The following is a 25,634-nucleotide window of genomic DNA, read 5'->3' as shown; positions in this document are numbered from 1 at the left end:
TGCTCAAGCATCCCTCCTACTTGGGCCTTTTCAGTACCTGAGAGTATAGGGTCACACCTCTGTACTTGGTTTAGGTTCTAATTTTTAATCACTCGTGTGTGTGTGTGTGTGTGTGTGTGTGTGTGTGTGTGTATCTGAATGCTGTTAACTATTTACCTGCAATTTCAAAGCTGTTAAAATTTCCATGTTTTTATTTTTAGCAACATAATACCCTTTAGCCAATGGGACTATAACACCACTTAATATAGCATCTGCCCACACACAGTTGTTTATATGTCCACCCCCTTTCAAAGTGTCTTCTCCTACAAGCACCAAGATAGTCCATCTTCCACAGGGAAAGCACACAGTTCAGATAAAATAATTTATTACAATATATACAATAAATCATTGGCCATGAAATGAAACCAAAACAATCTAGGTAGTTTACTTTGCTTTTCCATTCCCAAGCTTCAGTCCCTGCCTTTCTCTTCTCAAGACTCACAACTTACCACAAAACCCATCCGAGCCTGACACCCTGAGCCCATGCCCTGCATGTGCTGGACATGAGTGGTTCCCCAATCTCCCCTCTTCTCAGCACAGCTTACAGGGAACAAGAAAATACCTTAATACAGCTCTCTGCAGATTTTCTTTCTTCTATAACAAGAAGCCATGCATTGACACTCCAAGACACTTCTATGCCCAACACCTCACTCAGCTCTTTTCTAAGCTAACTTGAAATCATTCTACAATAACATGCTGATTTCCTAGCTTCAATGGGATAATATTACAATATAATTGAGATTTTGAAAGTACAATTTTAATTAATTAGTTAATTAATTAATTTAACATTAAATGAAAATTATTTTCCCATGGGGAACTAGCTCAACATAAACAGTCTTTTTCCAACTAAAACCACTAAGCGCCTGCCATCTAGAACTGAGACTGGCTGCCTTAGCCTGGTCGGTGGGTGATCCCCAGTGAAGACCCATTACAAGCCAATCATTGTGGCCATGTGCACACATGGGAAAGAGGACCTCAGGCTAATGATTTCAATGATTCCTGGGAGAGTGTGCTGCATCACGAAGGCAGATGTCCCTGCAGGGGCATTTACTCTGTCCTATCAAGTAATGTCAACGTCTAAGACTGTATTGTGTGTCAACATCAGCACCACGAGGCAGAGAGAGAGAGAGACACTAGAAAATGCATTCCACTCCATAATAGACTCCACTGGTATACTTTGTGCAGTCACAAAAAATAAAATAAAAAATAAAATAAAAGCTAAGCAAGGGCCAGGCAGCACCCATCAATAAATGCCATGCCACTTATGGAGTCAACAAACATTCCTGAGTGGCTAAGACACTTCAGGTGCAGTGACCCCCAAGATGAGTAACAATCCAGGAGACACACAATGGGCATTTTTTAAAGACCAAAAAGTTCTCAATACTCAAGGTTGGCTGTACCCCTGATTGGTGCGAGCCCCAACCCTATTCAAGTAAATACTGTCTCCTTGATACTGGCACTTTAAAGAACAAATTCACAGGACAAGGTTCCTATCCTCAACTTCCGGGCATTCTTCTACTTGTCAAATTGATTTTTTTTTTTTAAGTAACAAAAATCTAGAGGGAGAAATGCAATGGCAGGGTAATTTCTTTTAGAAAAAAATAAGAGGAGGAAGAGGAGGAAGAGGTGAGGGGTTAGGTAGAAAAATGACAGGAACCAGACTACAATTTTTAAAAATAGTATTTAAGGATTATAAACAATAATTACAAGCTGGATGTACCTGAGACAGAATGACATCGACAACACAGGCCTTCTGTGTCTTGGCATGACTTTTCCTATATCTGAGTCAACTTCACTTCTAAAGCTCTGGCATGGTAGATGAGTGTGGCACACTGGCTTCAAATGCATAAGTTCACAGCAATGTAATCACTTTCCTCCAGCAAGCCTATAATCACACTTATACACCTTTTATCCGAATGCGTGAAATTTACAAGTGGACATCTTCCCCTTGCCAATACAGAGTGGGTCAAAAGGGGGAGAACAATGCTAGAGTTGCCGAGTCTACACCAGAAGGCAGGGCTCAGGCAAAATAGGCGTGGCAGAAGACAGCCACCGCCAGCAGGATAATACCGTTGATGTTCACCACTGTCCTCCACAAAGGCTTCTCGGAAGTGTCTGTCATCTTCATCTTCATGGCTTCCTCCTCCTCCTTAGTCATCTTTGGTCCTTTATCCTGGTCCAGCCCACAGAACAGGTCATATGCTCTCCTGAAGCATCCTTTCTCCTTCTGGGGGGCTTCTGTGTCTGCAGAAAGACATACGGGCTCGTTAGAGGCAAAGGCTAGAGGCACGGGAAAGCATTTCCAGGGAAGCTGGAGTTCCACAAAGCCTTTCCGTTCTCTAACGGTGCCCCAGCCCTCTCATTCTCGGCATGGAGTTGAATACAGTGCTCAAATGAATTTATGTGCCAGGCAGTGCAGAACTGGATTCTTCATCCTCGTGGTCATCTCTCCCAGGACCAACAAAAATGTGTTTTGGATTTAGACTAGTCAGACAAGATGACAGACGATGAGAGAGAGGTGCTAACACTGAGATGGACAACTGGCTTAGGAAGAAATGGTAGGTCTACCTCTGAAATACAGAACCTGTACCAGTTTGCTATACCACTGGATGGCAACAAGGCTTGCCTGACTCAGAAGAGAACTGGCTGTACTTGCCTCTTCTAAAATTTCACCACAGACCCATGTGGAGGGTAAAGGGTACTCTGAACAGTCCCTAGAGCAGAGTAACAATGATCAGTACTTGTTGGTCTTAATGCATGCTGGTGCTTGCTCACACTGCTAAATCAAACTGTCCAACTGGGCATGACACCTAAAGTGGATGCCTGTTAATTCCTGGTTTTTATAAGTCATAGTATAGTGTTTTAGAGCCTAAATATGTATCAGGTCTGGCATCCCAGCTGCTGGGATTGTGGGAGTGTGCCACCACTCCTAGCTCACACACTTTTAAAAACAGAGCTTTAGTGATCAAGTGCATATATGCATCAGAACTCTAAAGTAAGGTGATGAAGTTAAGTAGTCTCTAGGCACATAGTGAGTTCAGACACCTAGTGGGTCCACAGCTAGAAATGTTATGCCAGACTCATAAGTTGTTCTGTTTCATCTAGTGCTGTCCTGAAGGATGGCCTTCCATTTCAGCACCAGGTAAAGCACCCAGACTCGGGTTCCCACGCCTCTTCTGTACACCACACATGTGTATTCACTGTGCAGTGTGCACCGCTCCACACAGAGCGGTGCAGCATGAAGGTTGAAGCAGACTTAATTTAAAGGGCAAGCCTTGGGCTAAAGTAGGGTAGCTCGAAGACAGAGTGCTTCCCTTGCAATATGCTAAACCTAAGTAAAGCTTGATCCCCAGAACTGAAAAAAATCATAAAGAATAAGTCTGTGCATGCAAAGCATCATCTTAAGCATCCAAAGAAATCGGACGTTTTTCAATTTCCAATCCAGAGAGATCAAAAGTGGGAAAGATGTATGATCCGCAACCTACTTCTTCCATACCCCCAGTGTCACCAGAAATGAACATACCTTTGTCTTAGTTCACAGGATATATCAGCGAAGCCTAACTCCCTGACCCCTGCTTGTGCTCCAAATCAAGAACAAATCCTTCGTTCACTGACTCACTGAGTTCTGCCAAACGTGAGAAGCAAGGCAGCTGAGAGGTTGAAGTCTCCCATCTTCACCCATGTGAAGTCCTCAAAGGCACTTGCGCACCTGTTACTCTGCTCCTCCCGCAGGCCCTGGGACTGGACATGAGCCTCGAGGGAGCATCCTCCCAAGACTTCAGCAAACGGCTTAGGAACTCACCTATTTCAATTGTGTCCTTGGAGTCCTCTGGGATGTCCTCCTCCTCTCCTGCATCCAGGTCGATGCGCTCTTCCTTGCTGTTGCGTAGACTCCAGCACAGACGGTACAGCTGCGGAGAGAGCAGAGTATTACTCGTAAGTAGCGTCTTAGGTTAAGACTCAATGGAAACAAAAAGTATGCATCAAGAAAGGAAAAGAATATGGCCTCTCCACACCAAGAAAAGATGGATATCTGTCCTGTTCACACATCGTTTCTAAATGTGGTTGGAACATAAATACAAATACACATGCAGCCTGTATATATTAGATATCATAATATACAGCGAGAGGATAAGAGACCATCTCGACTCATCCCTAAACAAGGCATCTGGATCATCACCTCCAAGGCTCAGGGAGTGTCATAGAAGAGAAGACAAAAGGAATGTAAGAGAGTGCTGGGGAGGAATGCTGTGGGTAATGTCTCCTAGACATGACGCATCATTGTGCTCATAACCCAGTGCAGCTGTGGCCTGTGTAAGGCTGGGTCTGTTATCATGCATGAGAAAATGCTGAAGGTGATCATGAGACCCCAGAACACACTGAAGGACTCTGGACTACCAAAGGGTATTTGGAGAAGGGAGCATCATTTTCCACTTCACTTGTAGCTGTCACTCGGGAGCAGAGTCTGCAGAACAGCCCCTCATCTGAAGTCTGGGCTGTAAGGACTTGTACCAGACAGTGCTAGCAGAGCAAGCATTCCATGTCTTTCATCCTGCATCCTTCTGCATGAAACCAACGATAAGCTGGAACTATCTTAGCTGTGTCAAGTATGGGATGCTCATGTGGGTGCTGCAGCAAGGGGCTGTGGAACAAGGGTGGGAACGCTCTCAAGTGGATACTCACATGCACGTCTGGAATGGGCTTGGTGAGGAAGGAGATGATCAAGATGGTGATGACGCTGATGGCGAAGAGGATGATGGCAAAGTACAGATAGTGGACCCCACAGATGATCTTGGGGCAGTTGCTTGGCTCCATGCAGCTCCCAGTTCCATAGGCAAACTCAGTGATCATACGGGAGATTCCAATCAGGAAGCCCAGGATCAGTCCCCAGAAGGCTCCCTGGGAAAAGAAAAGCCTGGGTTGATGGGGCTGAAACCAGAAAGCAACTGGCATCCCCATATCCCTAAGTAACAGAAGGCAGAAATGAAGAAACAGAGCAGAAAAGGCTCTTCCAGGCCACCAGGGGCCAGAACACTGAAATTCAGATTCAGGCCAGAACTGTTAAGTAGCACATTCTATGAGACTGTCTTAGTTGTTCCAGCAACATGGTATCCTGGATCATAAAACAAGAATTCAAAGTATAATGGGATTTCATCTGGCCACATCTGCCAGGACTACAACCTACCCCTATGATTCCACAACAACCTGCCCTGCCTGCCAGCACTCTCGGGTCCCTTCTGTGTCATGTCCCACCTATCTACCCTGTGAGATCTCCCACATCCTTCTCCAGGGTCTAGCCCAGTGAGTCTCTAAAACTCATTCATGCCTTCTCCCCAGCCTACCTGATCTAGCCTGAGCCCCCACCTCCAGTGCCCTTGCCTAATCTGGCTAACTCTGCCTGTATCCAAACCAACCTCTAGGCTCCCACCAGAACCCACCCTATCTGACCACAGACAGCCAACCTCTGCACCCAGACAGACAAACAACATCCTTATCCAGAGTCTAGATTAATGAGTCTCCTTGACTCCCCATTTAAACTCTCCTCAACCTGCCAGGTCTACTCCTGGCCCCATATCCATGGCCACAGCCTAGTCTGGCCACCATATCTTTACTGAAACCTATTTGTAGGCTTCTGCCAGGACTCCGCCTTCTTGCTTCCAATCCACAGGCCTCTCCAACACCATATCCAACCTTTCCATGTAGCCAGATCTACCCATACTCTTCAGTCTTAGACTCGGAGCACATGCTAGACCACCAAAGTCCCCTCTGTCCACCGGTCTTCATTCCACTGGAGCCATTTCCAACTTCTGAACTCACTTTGTGAAATGCTGACTTGTGTATTTTAAGATGTTGGGCTTATGCCTGCCTACCTGCTACCCTCAGTTCTGTGTACACATTCTAGACAATTACCCTGCTTGAAGCAGGAAAAGTGTAATCTCTTCTAATGAGAATCATGGAACTCTATGCCAATTTTTACCATTAGTATTTGGAAGTGCTGAGTGAGTGTCCTTGTGGTCTACTGCAAGAATAAGTAAGGCTTTTGAACACACTATTTGAATTGTATTTTAGAATTCTCCAATGAACCAGCTTTCCAGCAATCTCCACTAAACTATATTTACTTAGAATTTACTAATCTGTAAAAAAAAAAATCAACTTGAGTTGTAGTTCTGATTTCTCTGGGTCTATGAATCTATCTATGCATCAGTTGTGTGTCATCAGAAAGTCTGGACTATCTCCATAAGGGAGGAAGAGATGCACATGTACTGATTTGGGTACCTCAAAACTGTGTGCCTCAAAACTCTAACAAAGTATTTCCTTGATAGATTATTCATCTGTTTCTGGAAGAAATCAAAACCATGCTATCATGTGTATCATGTCAGACAATTAGCATGGCACATGGGCAGCAGCCACCCTTGCCCAACCCTTCCTGTGTAGGTGGGTGCTGACAGCACATCCATTCCTAGACGTCACTTCTATTGAACTTTAAACTTGATGTCAGCCTCCTGGGGACTCAGAGTCACCAACCTGGATTGCAGAGGTGCTATCTCTAACCTACTCCTGCCCTGCTTCTCCAGCTGTGCCTTCTATGCTTCACACACATAAATGCCCTCTCAAGACAGGTGAAACCCCTTACAAGTCCTTCTCGTTCCCCTTCCATGTCCACACTGGCCGAGGTTGCTCCCTCTGTCTTTCTCCTCTAACTTTAACCCCTTTCCTCCTTGGAGGAACCTTCCCTGTTGGTTCCAGTGGCCCTTTTTGCATCCATCCCTACCTACCTACCCTTTGTCCCTCGTGTTATGGCTCATTTGTCATCTGTCTTACACAGTGTCACTGATGAACTGCCTGAGCACTAGGGCTTTGTCCTTTCTGGGGCCCTGAGGAATTCTGACTAGAAAGACAAGTTCACACTATAGGTGGCTTGTACTAGAACACCCTCTGGAGTTGCTTACCCAGGAGTTGCTACAAACAAGACTTCCTGGTGGGAGCCTCAGAGTCAAGTCAGAGTCACAGAGATTGCATGGGTAGAAACAGTGGCGCCATGGTATAAGAAGGCAGGTGTGTGTGAAGAACGTGGAAAGCCTTATTTTGCACCAAAAATCCATGCAGCAGAGAAAGCTGCTCATTACTCAGTGAGAGTGGAAAACCCTCCAGTCAGCTCTCCCCCATTACCAGAGACTTGAGAGCTGACGCCTCCCTATGCATATGATGACCATGGGAACCTTCACTTGTAGCTCACACATACTCATTCATCAGAGAATTTACAATGAGGAAAACCCTTATATGTGCAATGTATGGACAACTTCACTGTGCACCAGTGAATCCGTGCTAGGCAGGAGCCATATGAATGTGCAGAGTGTTGTGTGATCCTTGTTCTTAACTTATACACTCATGCACTATACAACCTATACTGTCACAGAGCAAGGAAAGAGAAGCTCTCTTATCATAGACTATATGCGCCCCCTCCCCGTAGGAGACACCTCCGTTCTATTTATTTCTCCTTTAGTAAAGAAGGCCCTTAAAATTAGTCTCCTGGAAGGCAACGTAAATGCAAGCATTTCAGAGACCAAGTGGAAGAAAATAAAACTACCTAAAGTACCTAAACAGGAAAAAAATGATTGGATGGGAAACATACACTATTAGTTTGGGACCTTATAGCAAGAACTGGGAGTCAGAGAGAGAGAGAGAGAGAGAGAGAGAGAGAGAGAGAGAGAGAGAGAGAGCAGATCTGATACTAACTCCTGAGAGTTCCCCTCTCAGGGAGTCTCATGACTCCTTGAGGCGTACCCACCTAAACCTGTCCATTTCTGTTGGAACTCTCTGAGACACAGAATCCTTTTCATAGAGAATATGCAAATCCCCACAAACAACTTCCGAAGCAAACTGGCTTTTCTGGAGCTGCTAGAACGACACCTACTTGTTCATTGACTCTCTTGCAGAAAATGGCAAGCAGGAAGACAGCTGCAATGGGCGGCCCCAGGTAACTGGTGATAGACTGGATGTAATCAAAGAGCTGCCCACTTTGAGCAGACTGTACAATGGGTACCCAGGCGATGCTGATGCCAATCAGCACAAGGATGAACAACCTGAAATCAAAGCACCAGATCAGAATATCAGTGCTCTGCATGAATAAATATATACATATCAATAATATGTAAATATCTATGTATATATACATCTATACGCAGATGGCACAAACATGTATGTGTGTTATATGACTATATATATGTATATATATATCATATCATATGACTATATATATATATATCATATCAACACAGTGAAGCAAAATAAGCAGATTCATTCTTGAGGCTTCCTTCTTCCTAACTATCCTTATCTAAAAGTTATCTGTGTCTATGAATAACAGAAATATACTTGACTTTCAACAGTTAGCTGGGCCCAGTGATCTAACATAGGAAAATCCCACTTTGAGAGGAATCAAAGTCTAGGTACAAGGTTATAGACTCTGGAGCAAGGAAACCATGGATTCAAATTCTTCTTCTTGGTTCTCCATGCTATATAACATGTTACTTTATCTCCGTCCAGGTCTCCACCTCTCCAGCTGAAAACTGAGAATAAATGATCAGGATAAACATTAATAAGAGAAAAACTCACAAATTGAAGATGATACATTTTTTTAAACACCATCTCCCTTTCCTTCTTTCTTACAAAGTTTTAACAAAGTTAAAAACATTAGCCAAGGGGAGATTCTGCAGAAACAGGGCTAGTTAGGAAGTAACCAATGGTATTTCTAGCTCTCGTCTTCCTGAATTTTACTTCATGTTGTAAAACTGTGGGAGACTCTCTTACAAGATCGTATTACTTGTGTACTTGATGTAATGACAAAGAAGACTCAAGTTCCTGTACCCCGTGTGTATTTAAGGCAATAGAGTGCTGTTTGCACATAAATCTCCCTCTGGGATCTAAGATCTCCCTCTTCCCATACTACCCTATAGCGTGCTTGCCTCCTCTATATCTGAGTCCTTGATTGCTCTTACAGACCACACAATTGTCCTGGGTCACTGTGAGGTTGTTCAGTGCTGAGCAAACCCAAAGCCAGTAGTTATGGGATGCATACTAGGACTGTAAAGGTCAGCATACTGGTTTCCTTTCCAGTAGAAGCCTTGTTAAAAATAAAGGTCTCAGGCCAATCAAGGTCTCAGCGCTGCTCAGTAGGGTGCAAAGTAGTAGATTCTGTGCTGGTCAGATACCCCCCAAAAGGAGGGGGTCCTTATTTTCTCAAAAAAAGAAAAAATACAGAGTAGGGATGCAGCTCAGTGGTAGGACAACTGCCTCGTATCTGCAAAGTGCCAAGTTCAATCCCAGCACCGTTTGTCAAAATATATGTGCATATAGCTGGTGCTTTGTAATTTATGGAGGATGTTCACAAATGAAACTTCAGTCATTTGTGAACATCCTCCACAAATTACTCCATTTCTTCACTTCATTTTTGAAACAAAAATGTTGCTTCAAAGGGTCGAGACATTAGGGACACTTGGGCCACAAAAAAAGAGCAGTTAGAAGAGGTAAGGACGTGAGGAGCAGCTGCAGATGGCGGCCTGGCTCTGCTCAGTCGTCCTTAGTTAAGGCACAGACAACCGCATTCTGTTGATACTCATCAGTAGCCTGAGATAAAGAAGTTGACTTCTTTCGTCTCTTCCAGTGTTTGTTTTCTATGTGAACTGAAATGTCGGGGCTGGGGCTCTAACTCTGTGGTGTAGTGCTTGCCCAGAACGTTCAGTGCTCTGAGTTCAATCTCTCAGTACCACAGAAATGAAAAAGCCAGCGACAGGTAAATATAACTGGCCATAGAGATAACTCGAGTCATGCCAAGTATCTGCTAATCTTGCCTAACATGAGACCTGCGGTGGGTAGAACTTTCATGGTTGCTTAAGCTTCCATGCTACAGGTTGGCATGCAGGGGTCGCATTTACCTTCCTGCAATCATGAGCTCCTTCTCAGATGCCTTCTTCCGGATCTTGGTGTAGATGTCCATGGTGAAGAGAGTACTGGCGCTGTTGAAGATGGAGGTCAAGGAGCTCATGAGGGAAGCCATCATGACAGACAGCATCAGGCCTCGCAGTCCTGGGAGAGAAGAGTCTTTGAGTGGCATACCCATCATCCCAACTCCCTGCTGCTCGTGCACCGGTACCCAACGTTTGTTTGCTTTTAGAAACCATGCTGCGTCCTCAAATTTATCGCTCAAGAAGGAAGAGATGTTTTAAGAAGTGGGCTGTAGCTGTAAATGCTAAGACCTCTGCAGACAATGATTGAGAGACAAGGAATACATTAGATACATTTCAATTAAACGGTAATAATGGTGGTGCTGAGTGTGGGGTTGTGGCAATGGCAGGTGTTTCCATCCAACAGGACGTTCATAAGGACACTCACCAAAAGGTTTCATGATCTAGCGCAAGGATGTCTAAACGAGATTGAACAGAGATTGAGAGGGCAGCTGTGAGTGGGATCATAGAGCAAATCTCACCTGGCAAGGGTGCAGCATGCAGCATGTGATGCCTGTTCAAGGGTTTGGCATGCAGCATGTCATGCCTGTTCCTAGTTATCACCTTGACTATATCAGGACTTAACTAATATCCAAGGGGCTGAGTACACCCATCAGGGGTTTTTCTTAATTATAAATCATTTGAAGTGGCAAGACCCACCTTTGATCTGGATCTTTTGAGGTGGGAAGATCCACCTCTATTCTGGGCCACACCTCCTGGTGACATAAAGGACATGGAAGAACAAGTTCTTGCTCTTTGCCTATTTGCCCTCGCTCTTGATGGCAGTTTCATTCCTTCACTGGCATTAGAGCCTACTGCTTAGGGATTCCAACATCTACTAAAGACCAGCTGAGACATCCAGCCTCATGGACTGAACAACTAATAGATTCTTGGCTTTCTGTTGGAAGACAGTAGTGGTTGGACTGGCTGGACCACAGCCTGTAAGCCACTCTAAGAAATCACCTGGTGAAGCAGGTCTGCGACACAGACTGCATGGCCTGCAGCAAGGCCTGTTTAAACTCTGCCACATCAGCTTTGTCATTGGTAGTTTGAGCAGCGTAGGGACAAACAGTTTCATTTCCTCTCATTTTTCTACTCTTATTAAACCTTCATTCACTTATATACTCAACAAATGTTTGTTAACTCTAATTACATAGCAGCCTAGGCCCCCCAAATTGTGGTACCCCATCAGACTGAGTAAGGTAAGAAAGGCGAAAGTAAACTGGAAGATAAGGACAAGGTAATTAGTAGACAAAATGGACAGACGTGGTGTGGGTGAGTGGGGGACACTCGGTGGCTGAGAAGAAGTTGAATCTGAAAGTGGGAGCAGGAGAGGCAGCCTAAGAAGACGGGAAAGAGAAATAGGAGAAGATAATAGTATGAACCCGAAGCGAAAGCTCAAGAAAGACATTCAGTGCTATTGAGTGATGTAAGGGGAGGGATGGGAAATGGCTGTGTGGTCTAGCACGAGAAAGGCACTGGGGATTCAGTAGTTACAGGAGCCAGGTGACAGCCAAAGAGGCCAGAAACAGCTCCTGCTCACACAGCATTTTGTAGTTTTGCACACGTCTTTTTTGTTGTTCACTGTTCTGCTATAGCACCATGCACTAGGGTCTCAGGAAAGCAGAGGTGTAGAGGGCCAATTTGTAGAAGTGATAGATCCATTCCTGTAAATACCAGTGTGACTTTTGCTCACTGGAACCTTCATTAATAAGCAGCCAAGTTCAGTGGAGGAGTTAAATATTACCCCTGCTCTTATATGATTTGAATACAAATGCTTTCTTCGCCCAAGGTTGTTCATAAAGTTTGTGGTGACAAAGTTCAAAGAGAAAGCTAGCCATGGCGGTGCACCAGTAATCCAAGCACAAGGGAAGCTCGGAGAAGATTAATATCAATTCAATTAAAGGCCAGCCTAAGCTACATAAGACTCTGCCTCAAAAGAAAAGAAAACATAGATAGATAGATAGATAGATAGATAGATAGATAGATAGATAGATAGATAGATAGGTAGGTAGGTAGGTAGGTAGATAGATAGATAGATAGATAGATAGATAGATAGATAGATAGATAGGTAGGTAGGTAGGTAGGTAGGTAGGTAGGTAGATAGATAGATAGATAGATAGATAGATAGATAGATAGATAGATAGATAGATAGATGATAGATAGATGATGATAGATTAGTGATAGATAGGTGATAGAGTGAACAAGGGATGAAGGTTGTGATGGTGGCTCAGTGGGTAAAGTATTTGCTATGTAAGCACAAGGATATGAACTTAAGTCTTCAGCATCTGCATAAACCCAGGAACTGTAGCGTAGGACTGTAACCCCAGTACTGGTGAGTACAGACAGAATCTGGGATGAGCTGCAAGTCCATTTGGTGTGTGCATGTATATTATTTCAGAGATGACCACTTGGCATTGGATAACCATCCCTGGGTGGGAGACAACGTCTCCTGGTCTTAGCACCCCTCAGTTGCCTGCAGTTCTTTGCCTATGGTTGAGGCACCGTCCATGTTAGCATGGATATTGGCATTGTCCTTGTTCAAGTCTTGTACAAGCAGCCATATTATTAAGGTGTCAGGTGTGAAACTTCCTGTGAAACTTCAATGAGATATCATGTCTCAAAACAACAACAACAACAGCAATGTTTGTGGCTTAAGGCTCATGGGACATTGAGGAAGACAGGGTAGAAACAGGGTAGGACCTGAAGGACCAGGAAATCTGCTGTAAGACTGTGTCCTAGAAATGACAAGAAGTTTCACACCTGACACCTTAATAATATGGCTGCTTGTACAAGACTTGAACAAGGACAACGCCAATATCCATGCTAACATGGACGGCACCTCAACCATAGGCAAAGAACTGCAGGCAACTGAGGGGTGCTGAGACCAGGAGAATTTGTCTCCCCCCAGGAATGATTATCCAATGCCAAGTGGTCATCTCTGAAATAATATAATACAAACACCAAATGGACTCAGTGTGTGTGTGTGTGTGCCAGGAATTTGTGAGGGTGAAAGGGGTGTACATAGGAGGAGCTGGAGGAAGGAAAGGGAATGGGGAAATGATGTGATTACATTTTAATAATAATAAAATAGGAAAATAACTATTATTATTATTATAAATGAATGAAAATATAGACTGTTGCAATCATCATCAGTTAAAACGCTCTCTACAAATTTGCAGATTTCCCTTTTATACACTTAACATTTTTATCACAATGTGAATTTGAAAAATTGTGGGGGAAGAAAAAAATTGTGCATGGGCCAGAGAAGTGGCTCAGTGGGTAATGGTGGTGGGTACACAGTCTGAAGACCTGAGTTTGATCCCCAGAGTCTGCAGAGGACAGAGAGAACCAACTCCTAAAAGTTGTCCTCTGATATCCACGTGCACACATCAGATACTCATATAATGGTAATAAATATCTTAAGAAATAATAGAGGCCGGGCGTGGTGGCGCACGCCTTTAATCCCAGCACTGGGGAGGCAGAGGCAGGTGGATTTCTGAGTTCGAGGCCAGCCTGGTCTACAAAGTGAGTTCCAGGACAGCCAGGGCTATACAGAGAAACCCTGTCTCGAAAAACCAAAAAAAAAAAAAAAAAAAAAAAAAAAAAAGAAATAATAGAAATGGAGACCTGATGTCTACTTGTGGCTTAAACACACACACACACACTAATATTGCAATGAGATCATTCAAGCATTTGCATTTCTGCCTGACTGTGTCACCTAACACCTTGCATGTTGCTACAAGTGAACAGATTACCTTCTCGTGAGTCTGACTGTCATCCAGCTGTTTATGGAGACCACATTTTTACCCATCTGTGTTTAAACACTTTGAAGCCTCACACTGTCTTCTGAAATGGCTGTTATAAGTTACAACCTCTTTGTTTTAAATGATTTAAGTGCTTTAAATGATTAACTACTCAGGCATGCAAAGAGAATTTCTCTTTCCCACAAGACTTTCAGACCATTTCCTTTCCCGGCCCGATGGATGGACAAGACCCAGGATTTCTAGACCCCAATCAAACCATATGTCATAAATACATAAATTAAACTCAGAAACACAAAAATGCAGCTTCCACCCTTGAACACATTCCTGGCTTGGAAATGGCTTTGTCCCAGAATGCACCTGGGAGTCTAGGCGGAGCCTAAACCGAATTGGCCTCCCAGGAAAATCTCACCATTAGGCATGAGCTCCACCACCAGCGTGGGATAGGCGATGTTGGTACAGCCCACTGGCGTGCCGCAGTATTTCTTACATTCCTCAGGGAGGACACAGGCGATTTTTTCTAGAGAGAGATGAAGAGTCACATCAGCAAACATTCCTTGGGGAGATGGCTGCACGTTTACCTTCTTAAAGCAGCACTTCCAAGAAGATATTCCTGCTCAACGCCCAAAATGATGCCAGGAAGGGAAAGTCTCTCAGCTAAACCCTCTGTACCCCTGCCAGCACTGATGCATCTTGAAGCCCTCACCATGAGAAGATGGCTCTTAGGCATAGAATGCAATGACACAGAAATGATCTGGGGCAAAGGGAGGAGGCAGCTGTCATAATAGCTTAATTCTCTCTCTCTCTCTCTCTCTCTCTCTCTCTCTCTCTCTCTCTCCTAAAAATAACAGCAATTTGTGGTTCCTAGTTTTGAGGTTTATTTTGAATATTTCTTAGACAGCCAGTCAGCTCCCTAGAAAACAAGGTGATTCCCAAGGTGTGAGAAATTCGGGGTGGAGATAAGAAAGAAATAGACTGAGAGGAGAAGGAAACGATCTAGAATCTGGGAGAAAATTCGAGAGACTTGTATAGAATTCAACTCAGCAAACACTTGTTAAGTACTCGTGCAGCACTGACCCACAGAGCACCAGTTCACTATAGTAATATTTTGTAAATAAATATATTCAGTAGCCATCACTATGAGCCATCCTGTTTTCTAAACAACTGACACTTGGTATCCACGTGTGACTGAGTCCTGGGTTCTCCTTACTCCATGGATCTGAAGGCTGCAGGTAAAATGTCATAGCACCTGCTGTGACACGTGCATACCTTCCCCTTAAGCCAGATTACTTATGACATGTCATAAGCTGTAAATGCTAAGGATGTAGATGCTATACCATATTATTTGGAAAAAATGATAAGCAAAAACTTACATATTTTTGTTTAGATGTGGATATATGTGGTTGGAGAGCCACAGACAGAGTTAGAAATACAGAGGCCAACTGTTATCTTTCTCCTGGTGGACAAGCCAGTGCGGGTATGTGAGTGCCTAGAGAGGCCTGCAGCCAAGGACAACACAGAAATGCTTGCCAACTGCTCTGACTTCACTCTGGAGGGCGCTTGCCAAACTGTCACTCTGTGGTGCTTTCTTTATTTATCGTCATTATTCTCGCATTTCAAAACAGTTTTGATTCATAACAGTTAACCAAGAAATACTTTTATGTGGCCTCCCTTCCCCCAGCCTGGAACCTGCTTGCTCAAGGGTGGAGCTACGTGCTCATTCGTCCTGCCACGCCCACTGCTGGAACCTGCCTTTGCTGCCTGGAGGCACACACGTGTTCGTCCTGCTACTGGACCCTGAGTTACTTGGCAGGATATTGGGTTCCCTCCCCCTTCCTTTATAACTGAGTGTCTGGAAATAGTAAAATTGAGCTTTGATCAGGATTTGTCTTAGCTCCATTCTTTCTTCCGCCCCGTCTAGATTCCTCTCTTTTCAGCGAACTGCCATTCTCAGTTGAACCGTTTGTGTTGTGGACTGCGGGCAGGCCGCAACAGTTGGCGCCAGAACTGGGACCTGAAGAATGGCAGAGGGATGCTAAGAGAAACGACTGCTGTGTGGAGCTCCACAAGAAAAAAAAGGATCTTCGTATCGGAGGAGCATCGGAGCAACGGACAGGTACACATGCTAGCGCTAGCCTAAAATTTCAGTTTTGTAAAGTGTTGCTGAGGATGCGGTAGGATACGAATCAAGTTTGAATCAGTGCTGACCCAACACTGTTTCTGCTTGGGGTCAGTAGTTCGTTAATCGGAACTAGATACGGAGACAGGCGGTGTGCCGCAGCTTTTTAGAAAGCTGCTTAGGTGGAAGGGTTCAAAGTCAGAAATCTTTTAGATAAGATAGATAGCTGTTGTCCATGGTTCAAAGAAGAAGAAACGATAGATTGTGGAACCTGGGAGAAAGTTGGTGAGGCCCTGAAGCGAGTTAGAGTTTGAGATTAAGCTTCAGAGGCTGAGTCTCTTAAGATATTTCTAGTTTAGATAATGATTAATGTGGTTCCTATCCTAAATAGTAAAATTTAAGATAAGATATAAAGCAATGCCTCTTTATTAAAGCGTTAAAGCTTGCTTTAATAGGTATTCATAGGTATTAATTGATATCCAAACTTCGTAATATGATAGTAATGCTTCTAATATTGATTTTAACAGTGATAAATTGTTTTAAACATAGGTTTTGCTTTCCCAAAGTTGTAGATATTATCCTAACCTTGCACGAAAACTTAAAAATTATGGTTAAAACTGCCATTGTTCCATTGACTACAGCTTGCAGTTTGATTGCAAATTTAAGATTAATGCTCAGATTAAAAAGTATTTTACCTTTGAGTCAATACAGGGCTCTGGGCAGTCCCAGAGCGGCTTGTGGCCCTTTCTTTTGTTTTGCAAACAATGCCTAAAAAAGTTTTTCCCTGTGTTCAAGAAAATTTCTTTTTAACAGTGTTACAGATCTATTCAGATGTTTAAAATAATGCTTAAATTCAAAGATTTTTGCTTCTAGTAAACTGGTAATCACTAGAAAATTTTGCCTCTATGTATGGCTAATATAGCTTTACATTATGTAAGAAAAATGTTTATTGTTTCTGCTTCTTTACAAGAAGCCAAAAGTTTTAATCTTTCAGTATATATTGTTTCCTAAGTGGAAAGTATTTTATTAACTAATGCTTCTCAAGGGAAGTTTACCTTAAATCCTTGCTTGTCATTTTTCCAGTTTAGACTAGCTTCTAGCCTTTTAACTTTATGGTAATAGTACATCAGAGACTGTATATTCAGACTTAGTAAAATTAGTCATTTAATAGAGTCATAATGATTTTTCACTCTTCTTCAGTGTGACCAGCCATTCTAACTCAATCTTAGACTGGTCTAATATTCAGTTCAATTATTAGAGATTCCTATATTCTAAATTACCTAGCAAAGTTAATTCAGAGCATTTCCCCCAAGGTCACCAAAGGCTCATCTTGCCTTCACCTTATTTGTCCTAAACTTTTTGCAAACTGACATTAAAGGTCAGTCTGCAGCGAAACACAGCTGGCACCCAGTTACTTCTAATTTGAGATTAGCTTTAGCTTTACAATTTGCATCTAAATAAAGTACCTTGACTTCTCCAAACAGAAAATTTACATTGCTACACTCTCATTGTTTAGAATTCTTCCTTTTCTCAAGCAGGTCAATCTACATTCTCCGGTTCTCAGCCCCTAAGAGCAAACAGGTGGTACTGCTAATCTCCCTTCCAAGGACATCCCAGCATGTGGCTTTTCAGTCTAAGATAAGATTTAGATTTACCAGGAGAGCTAGGGAAGTAGAAATTTCATATATATTTACAGAGATTAGTTCTTATTTTGATAGAGATGGGCTTAGTCCCTTAGCTGGCCTCTGGCTTTTCACCCTTGCTGTTACTGCAAGGTGTCCTTAGTTCCTCAGGCTATTGGAAATAACAGAGATGAAGAGGAAAGACTTTCAGCTCCTATTTTAACCAAAATTAATGGTGTTAATACTGACATAATTCTTGTCTAGGCCTTGCTAAATCTGAGGTTAACAAGTCTCATATAGAGACCGCGCATAAACTCAGAACTGCGCTACTGATTCATAATCATATGAATACAGTATGGGTACTGCTTGGCGCAGGAGATTACTGCGGAAGGAAGGTCCAGCTTGACCGTTTCTGAGTTCCCTGTGCGACACACCTGATTTGTAAGAGGTTGGTATCTGACTCCAGCTAAAAACCAAAAATACTTAAGGCTCTGCCTCCCCTCCCCAAAAGATACCAAGAGCCACAGATGTGAGTTGTTATAATGCTCACGGGAGGAATCAGGTCAATGTCCACCCAAGTCAAGGTTAAAGGCCCACTCATCTATGGATGAAAAGAATCATTTGATCACCTCTGTTAAGCATTGCCTATTTAAACTTAATTAATAGGGGGGAGAGAGGTTGGAGACCTTGCTGTCGTAAGGGCAAGCCCTTCACTGCCTCCCACCCAAATAAAAAAAATAAAAAGCCAACTGGCCTTGTACTAAACAGCTGGTCTTACCCCCTTCTCACTGTTTCCCCTGCCTGTCATCAAAAATTGCAAAGGATTATCAGCTCAGTGTTATTCTAAATTTGTTTAGTTAAACTCAGCCAGGGTTCCAACGCCCTACTTAAAATGCAAACAGGTAGCTACCTATTCAGCACTAATTAGCATTATAAAGTCAGAGCCTACAGCCCAGCGCTGCTATTCCGTCTGCTATTCCGTCAGTGCTTTAAAGACAGTCTTAGCCAAATACAGTTTACCATTAGAAAAGTTAGGGAATCCCACGGAAACAGGTTTTTTCTTTAGCCCTAAGAACTCAGGCAGAACTATTGAACATAGATAATTTTTCTGCCTCAGGCCACCCCCTTTTTTATTTTTGTTTTGTTAACTAATGGGAGGAAATGTGGCCTCCCTTCCCCCAGCCTGGAACCTGCTTGCTCAAGGGTGGAGCTACCGGCTCATTCATCCTGCCACGCCCACTGCTGGAACCTGCCTTTGCTGCCTGGAGGCACACACATGTTCGTCCTGCTACTGGACCCTGAGTTACTTGGCAGGATATTGGGTTCCCTCCCCCTTCCTTTATAACTGAGTGTCTGGAAATAGTAAAATTGAGCTTTGATCAGGATTTGTCTTAGCTCCATTCTTTCTTCCGCCCCGTCTAGATTCCTCTCTTTTCAGCGAACTGCCATTCTCAGTTGAACCGTTCGTGTTGTGGACTGCGGGCAGGCCGCAACACTTTTATTAATAAAATAACAGCCGTGTGCAAATAGCATTGCTGAGAGACCACAGAAAGACCAAAGACAAATCTGTCACTCAAGATGGCAACGTGTGGGGCACCAGCAAGGAACAACTTCACCAAACAGGGTTCAGAACACAGGGCCATCTGCAGCTGGCTGGGCCTTTTGACACAACAATTATAAGACAAATTATTAGCCACAAGCCTGTCGGTGCAGAACTGCAAGACAGCAAACACTATTTCCTGGAGGGGGTGGGGGGTCAGTGTAAGAAATGAGGGAGTTCGTTTTCTCCTTCTGCAAGGTGGGCTCCAGAGATCAAGCTGAGGTTGTCAAGCAAGCCTGCTAGTCAACAACTTTAAATTTTTAAAACATAAATAAATAATAAATTTATTTAAAAAGAAGTCAGAGAAGGCAACCCTGAGGTTTCTATGCCCCTGGTGACATTGCTTGACACGGGCAACCCTGATGCTTGGTAATTATGGCATGAAAGAGAGGGAAGTGTGTGGAGTGTGGAGCCAGACGGCTTCCGTCATGCCTTAGAGACAGCAGAGTAGGAATGGACTGAGCTCAGCTAGAGGAATTACCTGTGTATAGAATCCGGCTGATCATTCCTGGCATCACCATGAGGAACATGGGCAGTAGCTTCAGATAGCCACACAGGGTACAGCCAGCCTTCACGTGAGACATGTTCTTGGCTGAGAGGCATCGCTGCACAATGACCTGCCAGAAACAATCCATCAAAGCTCCACAGTGAGGAGCTGTGTGGGCCGTGGCCCTCTTCTGATATCCTAATTTCCCTGTTTTGGGTCTTTAGCCTCAGTCCCCAGCAATCCACAGGCCATGTGAGCTTTCCTCTCTGTACTTAACCCCAACTAGCCAGACAGGTGGGAGTCTTGATCATGCATCCCGCCCACCTGCACATCCATATTATATACCTGATCTGTACACCAGTACCACAGAGCGAGGATGGCCAGGCCAAAAATGAGCCCAGGCCACGGCATGTCTCCAGTAATGGGGTCTCTGAATATGTGGAACGAGTCAGCCCTCGGTGTGTAGCATTCTTCCTTGACGGTAAAATTTCCGTCAGAAACCTTAGTTGGAATAGCTTTCATGTACTTGTCCATGAAGGCTTCATACCCTCCTACTTCATTGAAAGCTGAAAATATTGGTACAAAAAAGAGAGAGAATGATGTGAACAATTAAACTCCTTATAGTGATTTATTCTACAAGTATCTTAACCAAGAGGATACCAGCATAAGAGAATACCCTTGGTGTGTGGTTTGGGGCAAATTATCTTCCCTGCAGGTCTTAATTTCTCCTTTATAAAAATGGGAACTCTGCCCAAGGCTGGCAAGAAGGCTCTTGGGAGATGCTGTGACTTTTCAAAGCAATGACTTGTGGAAGTGCCCTGACTACAGACAGTATGAAGGGGGAGGTGTCTCATTAAAGGAAGAATGTGGCTTTGGACTACATGCAGTCTGGTGTTTCTCTAAATCTCAGCTGTCAGCGTGGACATTGTAACTCAGAACCCAGACTTAGAGACACCTTCTGGAGACTGGACCCAGGCCAATCAGCTAGTCCCAGTGATATACCAGAGATGGGTGAGGAGTCGGGTGCAGCCACCCTTTCAGCTCAGGATCAAGTCCTTCTAACCTGGGACTTGCTGGCCTCTGAGAGCATACCAGGGGAAACCAAATGGAAATGAAACTCTAGAGTATAGTCAAGAGTCTTTGAAGGTCACCCAGAGGGTCCTATATATCTACAAACAAAATGTGCCTTATATCTTCTTGCAACAACTAGGCTTTCCAGGGCTGTCTTTTATAGTCAAGTAAAATTTCAAGAGATGGTAGGAGACACCAACAGTGCGAGTAAACAATGTTTAAATTTTGCCAAATAAACAATTAAAATGAAAAATTACCTATCACCAGCAATGCATAAACATTGGACTTTTAATATCATAAAGTATTCAAGATACAGTTTCAGACTGAACATACAATATGCAAATCTGTGTCACTTGATGGGTAGCTAGCCTTATTCATTTTTTTCCCGGGTCTACCCTGGGGACCACTGACCCAGACTACAGAGAGCAAATGGGGAAATCAAGCGTTCCTTGGATCTGCTCCAACAAGGGTCCTACAGGAACAAGGACAAGGGGCTTCCTACAGCGTGGTCAGTCAGGGCTGGGCCACTGCCCTGAGCTAGGTACAGCATGCAGACAGGCAAGCCAGACTTGCTCTTCTCTTCCCAGAACCCAACACTTCTGCCCCCACCTCCCCAGCCAGCCCTAGCCCTACTTACCAAACCCAGTCAGGATAAAAGACCCCACCAGCATGATCGCGGTCTGCAGGGTATCTGTGTAAATTACAGCTGCCAGCCCCCCTAAGCAGGCAAAAAGACGATAGATCACATGGAGAGGGCGGCAACCACTTGCTACCTTTATCTACCCACTATGCTCCTACCACACCTTCCAAGAAGCTCCCCCCCGAACCCTGCCACCACCATCCACCGCCTTCCCTTCCCTCCCTGATCCTGCTACAACATCCTTCTACTCAGAAAGTTTCTAGCTTCTCATGAAAATACCCTCAAGGCCTGGGAAAAGGACTTTCTGAGAGGAAAGTACTGGTGTGAGCTTTTAAAGCCAGGACATGGCTCCACAGAGTGCTTGCTCGTTTCTTGCTTTGCAATGCTAGAGATGGAACCCAGGACACCCCAACTCTCTCTGCGTGTGTGTGCATGCATGCACACACCCAAGTCCCACTGTTGAGCCTTCCCCTCCATTCCTACAAAGGACACCAATGTCTGTGCTATCCTCAAATCTTACTCCAAAATCTCTTTGCATATCTTTCTCCCACTTCAAAATGGCTCCCAATCTAGTCACATTATATTTGAGGCTTCCAAGGGTCTGTTATACCATCACCCTTTGTGTCCCTTCTCTCCCCTACAACTTCCCAGTAACCACCTTCTTCCAGCTCACCTTGCTTCTGAGCCACACCACACCCATATCTGCTGTGTTGTCCACTTTTTTTGGTTTTGGTTTGGTTTGGTTTTTCAAGACAGGGTTTCTCTGTGTAGCCCTGGCTGTCCTAGAACTCACTCTGTAGAGCAGGCTGTCCTCGAACTCAGAAATCTGCCTGCTTCTGCCTCCCAAGTGCTGGGATTAAAGGCATGTACCACCACTGACCGGCACATTGTCCACCTATTTTTTCACTTGGCTTGCCTCTAACTGTCCCGGCTTAGTCGCACAACCTTCAGAGTCAAGCTCTTCCTGAGTGACTATGAAATGTTGCCCCAACTGGCCCAACCAGCAGGGGGCTCTCACAGGACATTCATCCACATGGCTTGCAGTGGAGACCAAGAGAACAGCCATTCTCAAACCCTACCTCCTCCATCCTAACACGTGACTAATGCTGGAACAGGCTCAAGCTTTGAATTCTCTTGAATAGACTCACCTGTGATTGTATAAAGGGCAGTGATTGCTAGCAGGATGAAAATGGCCAAGTATATATCCAGGCCCAAGGCTAGATTGATGAATATAGCCCCGGAGAAGATGTCTGCCTGCAAGGAGAGAAGAGAGGCAGAAGTGAGAGAGGCTATCTGGACACAGGGGTATTCCTGGGTTTCCAAGCAAGCTTTATTCATAATAGTAGTTAGCACATTACAAGAAGTATTCTGTGGTCATAATTTTTAAAAAAACTATGAAATGCTATATTAAGCAAATTGAAAGTGGCCACGTGCCACACGACGTCCCTTCATCTTTAGTACCATACACTGTGAGTCCTTACTGAGGATCATGGGACAAGATGCTCCACAAACGTTTAACTGTGAAAGAGTCTGTCACCATCCCACCCGTCAGCTGCTGCCCTTAGCCATGACTCCTAGCTTTTTCACATCCGTGTCACAGGGTTATAAGCTCTGCCCACAAAAGCAAGTCTTAATGCTTCAGATCTGCGAGTGGGAAACCTAACCCCCACTCACCAGCTTCTTCAGCAAGATTTTAATTTTACCTGCCTGGCCCAAAAAGGCTTAATCCGGAACACCAAGGGCCTCTCACAAGCTTCTAGTGATTCTGCTTACACTCTCTGGAGTTATTTTCAGGGGGGCTTGTCCCCTCATACTGTTGAATTCACTGTGTTCTTTATACCATTCTTCCAATCTCTACCTCTAATTAAGCTACATGGCAGTGTGATGTGCAGTTTCTAGTTTAAAACAGCAGAGGGTGCCAAAATGTTGTGCTACCAGGAAGAGGCGACTTGGTAAATCTTTTCAGATTTGCCAGAGAGAAATTAGACTTCTTCATGGAGTGTATGAGGTTTTATTTTATTGCATAATATCTAATACATTTTAGAAATCTGCAAAATAATCCAATCAGACTCCTTGGGAAGGGACCAACAAAGGGGTTGGACTCTCTTACACACATACACACACACATACACACACACACACACACACACACACACACACACACAGTTTTCATCAGCCTCTTCCTCACTCTATTGCAGTTGCTTAGAGCCCTGCAGTGCTTAGGTCCCCTCCCACATCCTTCCACCCTTTGCTATGGTTTCAGTGTGTCATAAAGTTGAGAATTTAATGCCTAAATCCACATACTGATGTTATTCGCGCATGCTCGTGGGTGCAGATGCTTAAGTGTTGCCTAATAGAAAACGTAATTTTATGATATGCTGCTTGTATCCAGCACAGATAAAGGAAACTTTTGTGCTTAATTGAAACATAAAGAAAGGGAGGGAGAGGGGAGAGAGAAGGAGAGGGAGAGAGAGAGAGAGAGAGAGAGAGAGAGAGAGAGAGAGAGAGAGAGAGAGAGAGAGAACAAACTCTTCCTCTCATGAATTCTATCCTGGGGACCCCAAAATTCCTACTAAGGATACCATAACTAAGTGACTATAGCTGACCTCAGCTGAGTAAACCTGTTTTAGTTCGAAGGCTCTGGTGTTGGTTTTTAGTCCCCCTTACCCGCCTCAATTGTCAGTGTTTTCCTGGGGGTGTTTTTCTTCCTTTCCAGGGAATTTTACAGTTTACCAAGACTAACACAGCAGGCATTATTTTGATTCTCAAAAAGGTATTGGTGTTTGCTCCTTTCTGCCTATACTTTGGGGATTGCAGTCAGACAATGAAATTCTCGAGACATGTTGAACAGCACAAACTTCTCTCATTGGAAAGAGATCGGGAATTAATACGTAAAGTACAAGCTGCCAAGGAAAGCTCAAAGTCTTATGGCATTTCGAGATGAAAAGTTAAAACTTCAGCAAGAAACGGTAAATACTGAAAACGCAATGTAAGAAAAAGAAAAATTCTGAATCAGCCCTTTGCAGATCCATGTGACCTCAGCCAACCAGCCATTTGCTGATTGATCTATGTGACCTCACTGGCGCAGAGAACGACCCGCTGAATTCAAACTAATAAACAAAGATGAAGGAAATGGCTGAGAGAGTAAGACAAGAATGCCGACATTTAAGAGGCCAAGCTGGAAAAGCGCAACTGAAAGCTGAGAGGTTGAGTTTGCTCTTCTGTGACCCTGGAGGAAGAACAGATACGGTGTTTGGAAGAGCAGCAGTAACTCCATACTGCGGAGAGAAAAGGATAATGAAGCTAAGGTAAACTACAACGATCTGAAACTGCTCAGAAAAGAGAAATTCTCTTCATGGAAACGAATTAAAGAGACGACAGGAGAAACTGGAAGCCTTGGAGGCAAAGAAATAATTAAAAACAGAAAATCTGGGCTAGGTAGACAAAATGTTCTATTTGAAGAATATTCAAGACTTCAAAATGACTACAGGATACACAGAGAAGATTTAATGAATGTCAAAGTCTCAGTTTTGGTTCCTAACATGTCCCCAACAGCATCCGGGAACTCTGCTGACTGTTAGCCTCAGCTCCTGGACTAGGTCGCTCCTTCCCTCATCAAATGGAAGCCTGTCTACTTCCCAAAACACCAGAAGCATAAAAAAAAAGCACACAAAAGAACTAGAGAAACTCGGATCTCCCAGGGGAAGGTCATGGGAAGAAATGAGCGAGGTCAGAGACTCAACATTGCAACAAGTTCAACACCAGGCACTGAGGTACTTTATTACTGTTTGCTAGACTACATGAACCATCTCAAGAAAAGGTGCCAGTGACATGCACTGCCTAAGTTCCAGGATTTGACCATTATACTAATGAAAGGGAAGCATTCTGAGAGCTTCAGAACTAAATGTTCTGAATTTAGATGTTGACAATCTTTGCCAATATAAAAAAGGGAACTAGTTAATTAAGAAATGTGTTTTCAAATTATTATGTTTGACATTGTTGAATTTTTCTGGCATTTTGCCTGAAATATATCCAACTTGAATTCCTTTTTCCTCATCTTTGAGATATCTGCTTGGCAATAACAAGATCAGTAAACATTTGGCTTATTATAAACAAAAGTCATACATCTCAAGGATTTTGGAAAAGGTAACCATAACCACTTAGAAGTAGAAAAAAAACTTTTAAAAGTTTATAAATAGGGCTGGTGAGATGGCTCAGTGGGTAAGAGCACCCGACTGCTCTTCCAAAGGTCCGGAGTTCAAATCCCAGCAACCACATGGTGGCTCACAAC

At 43.8% G+C, this 25,634-nt stretch overlaps 1 protein-coding gene across 1 annotated transcript in view; it reads right to left on the bottom strand.

Moving 5' to 3' along the window:
* Positions 1-347: 347 nt before the first annotated feature.
* The window catches only part of Slc5a1 (solute carrier family 5 member 1), a 62,160-nt gene continuing 36,873 nt past the window's right edge, over positions 348-25,634 (bottom strand). Inside the window, exons 6-15 of the mRNA XM_021162101.3 lie at positions 22,492-22,597; positions 21,341-21,421; positions 19,978-20,198; positions 19,627-19,762; positions 14,217-14,324; positions 9,972-10,122; positions 7,955-8,123; positions 4,723-4,938; positions 3,842-3,950; positions 348-2,283 (exon numbers count right to left, since the gene is read on the bottom strand). Coding sequence (XP_021017760.1) covers positions 2,060-2,283; positions 3,842-3,950; positions 4,723-4,938; positions 7,955-8,123; positions 9,972-10,122; positions 14,217-14,324; positions 19,627-19,762; positions 19,978-20,198; positions 21,341-21,421; positions 22,492-22,597 — 1,521 coding nt within the window. The 3' untranslated portion in view covers positions 348-2,059. The remainder of the gene's footprint in view (positions 2,284-3,841; positions 3,951-4,722; positions 4,939-7,954; positions 8,124-9,971; positions 10,123-14,216; positions 14,325-19,626; positions 19,763-19,977; positions 20,199-21,340; positions 21,422-22,491; positions 22,598-25,634) is intronic.

Source organism: Mus caroli, unplaced genomic scaffold (assembly GCF_978045245.1).
Source record: "Mus caroli unplaced genomic scaffold, Mus_caroli_1 scaffold_4, whole genome shotgun sequence".
NCBI lineage: Eukaryota > Metazoa > Chordata > Mammalia > Rodentia > Muridae > Mus > Mus caroli.
The sequence above is the reverse complement of the archived record's forward strand: the minus strand, read 5'-3'. Positions and strand labels throughout refer to the sequence as shown.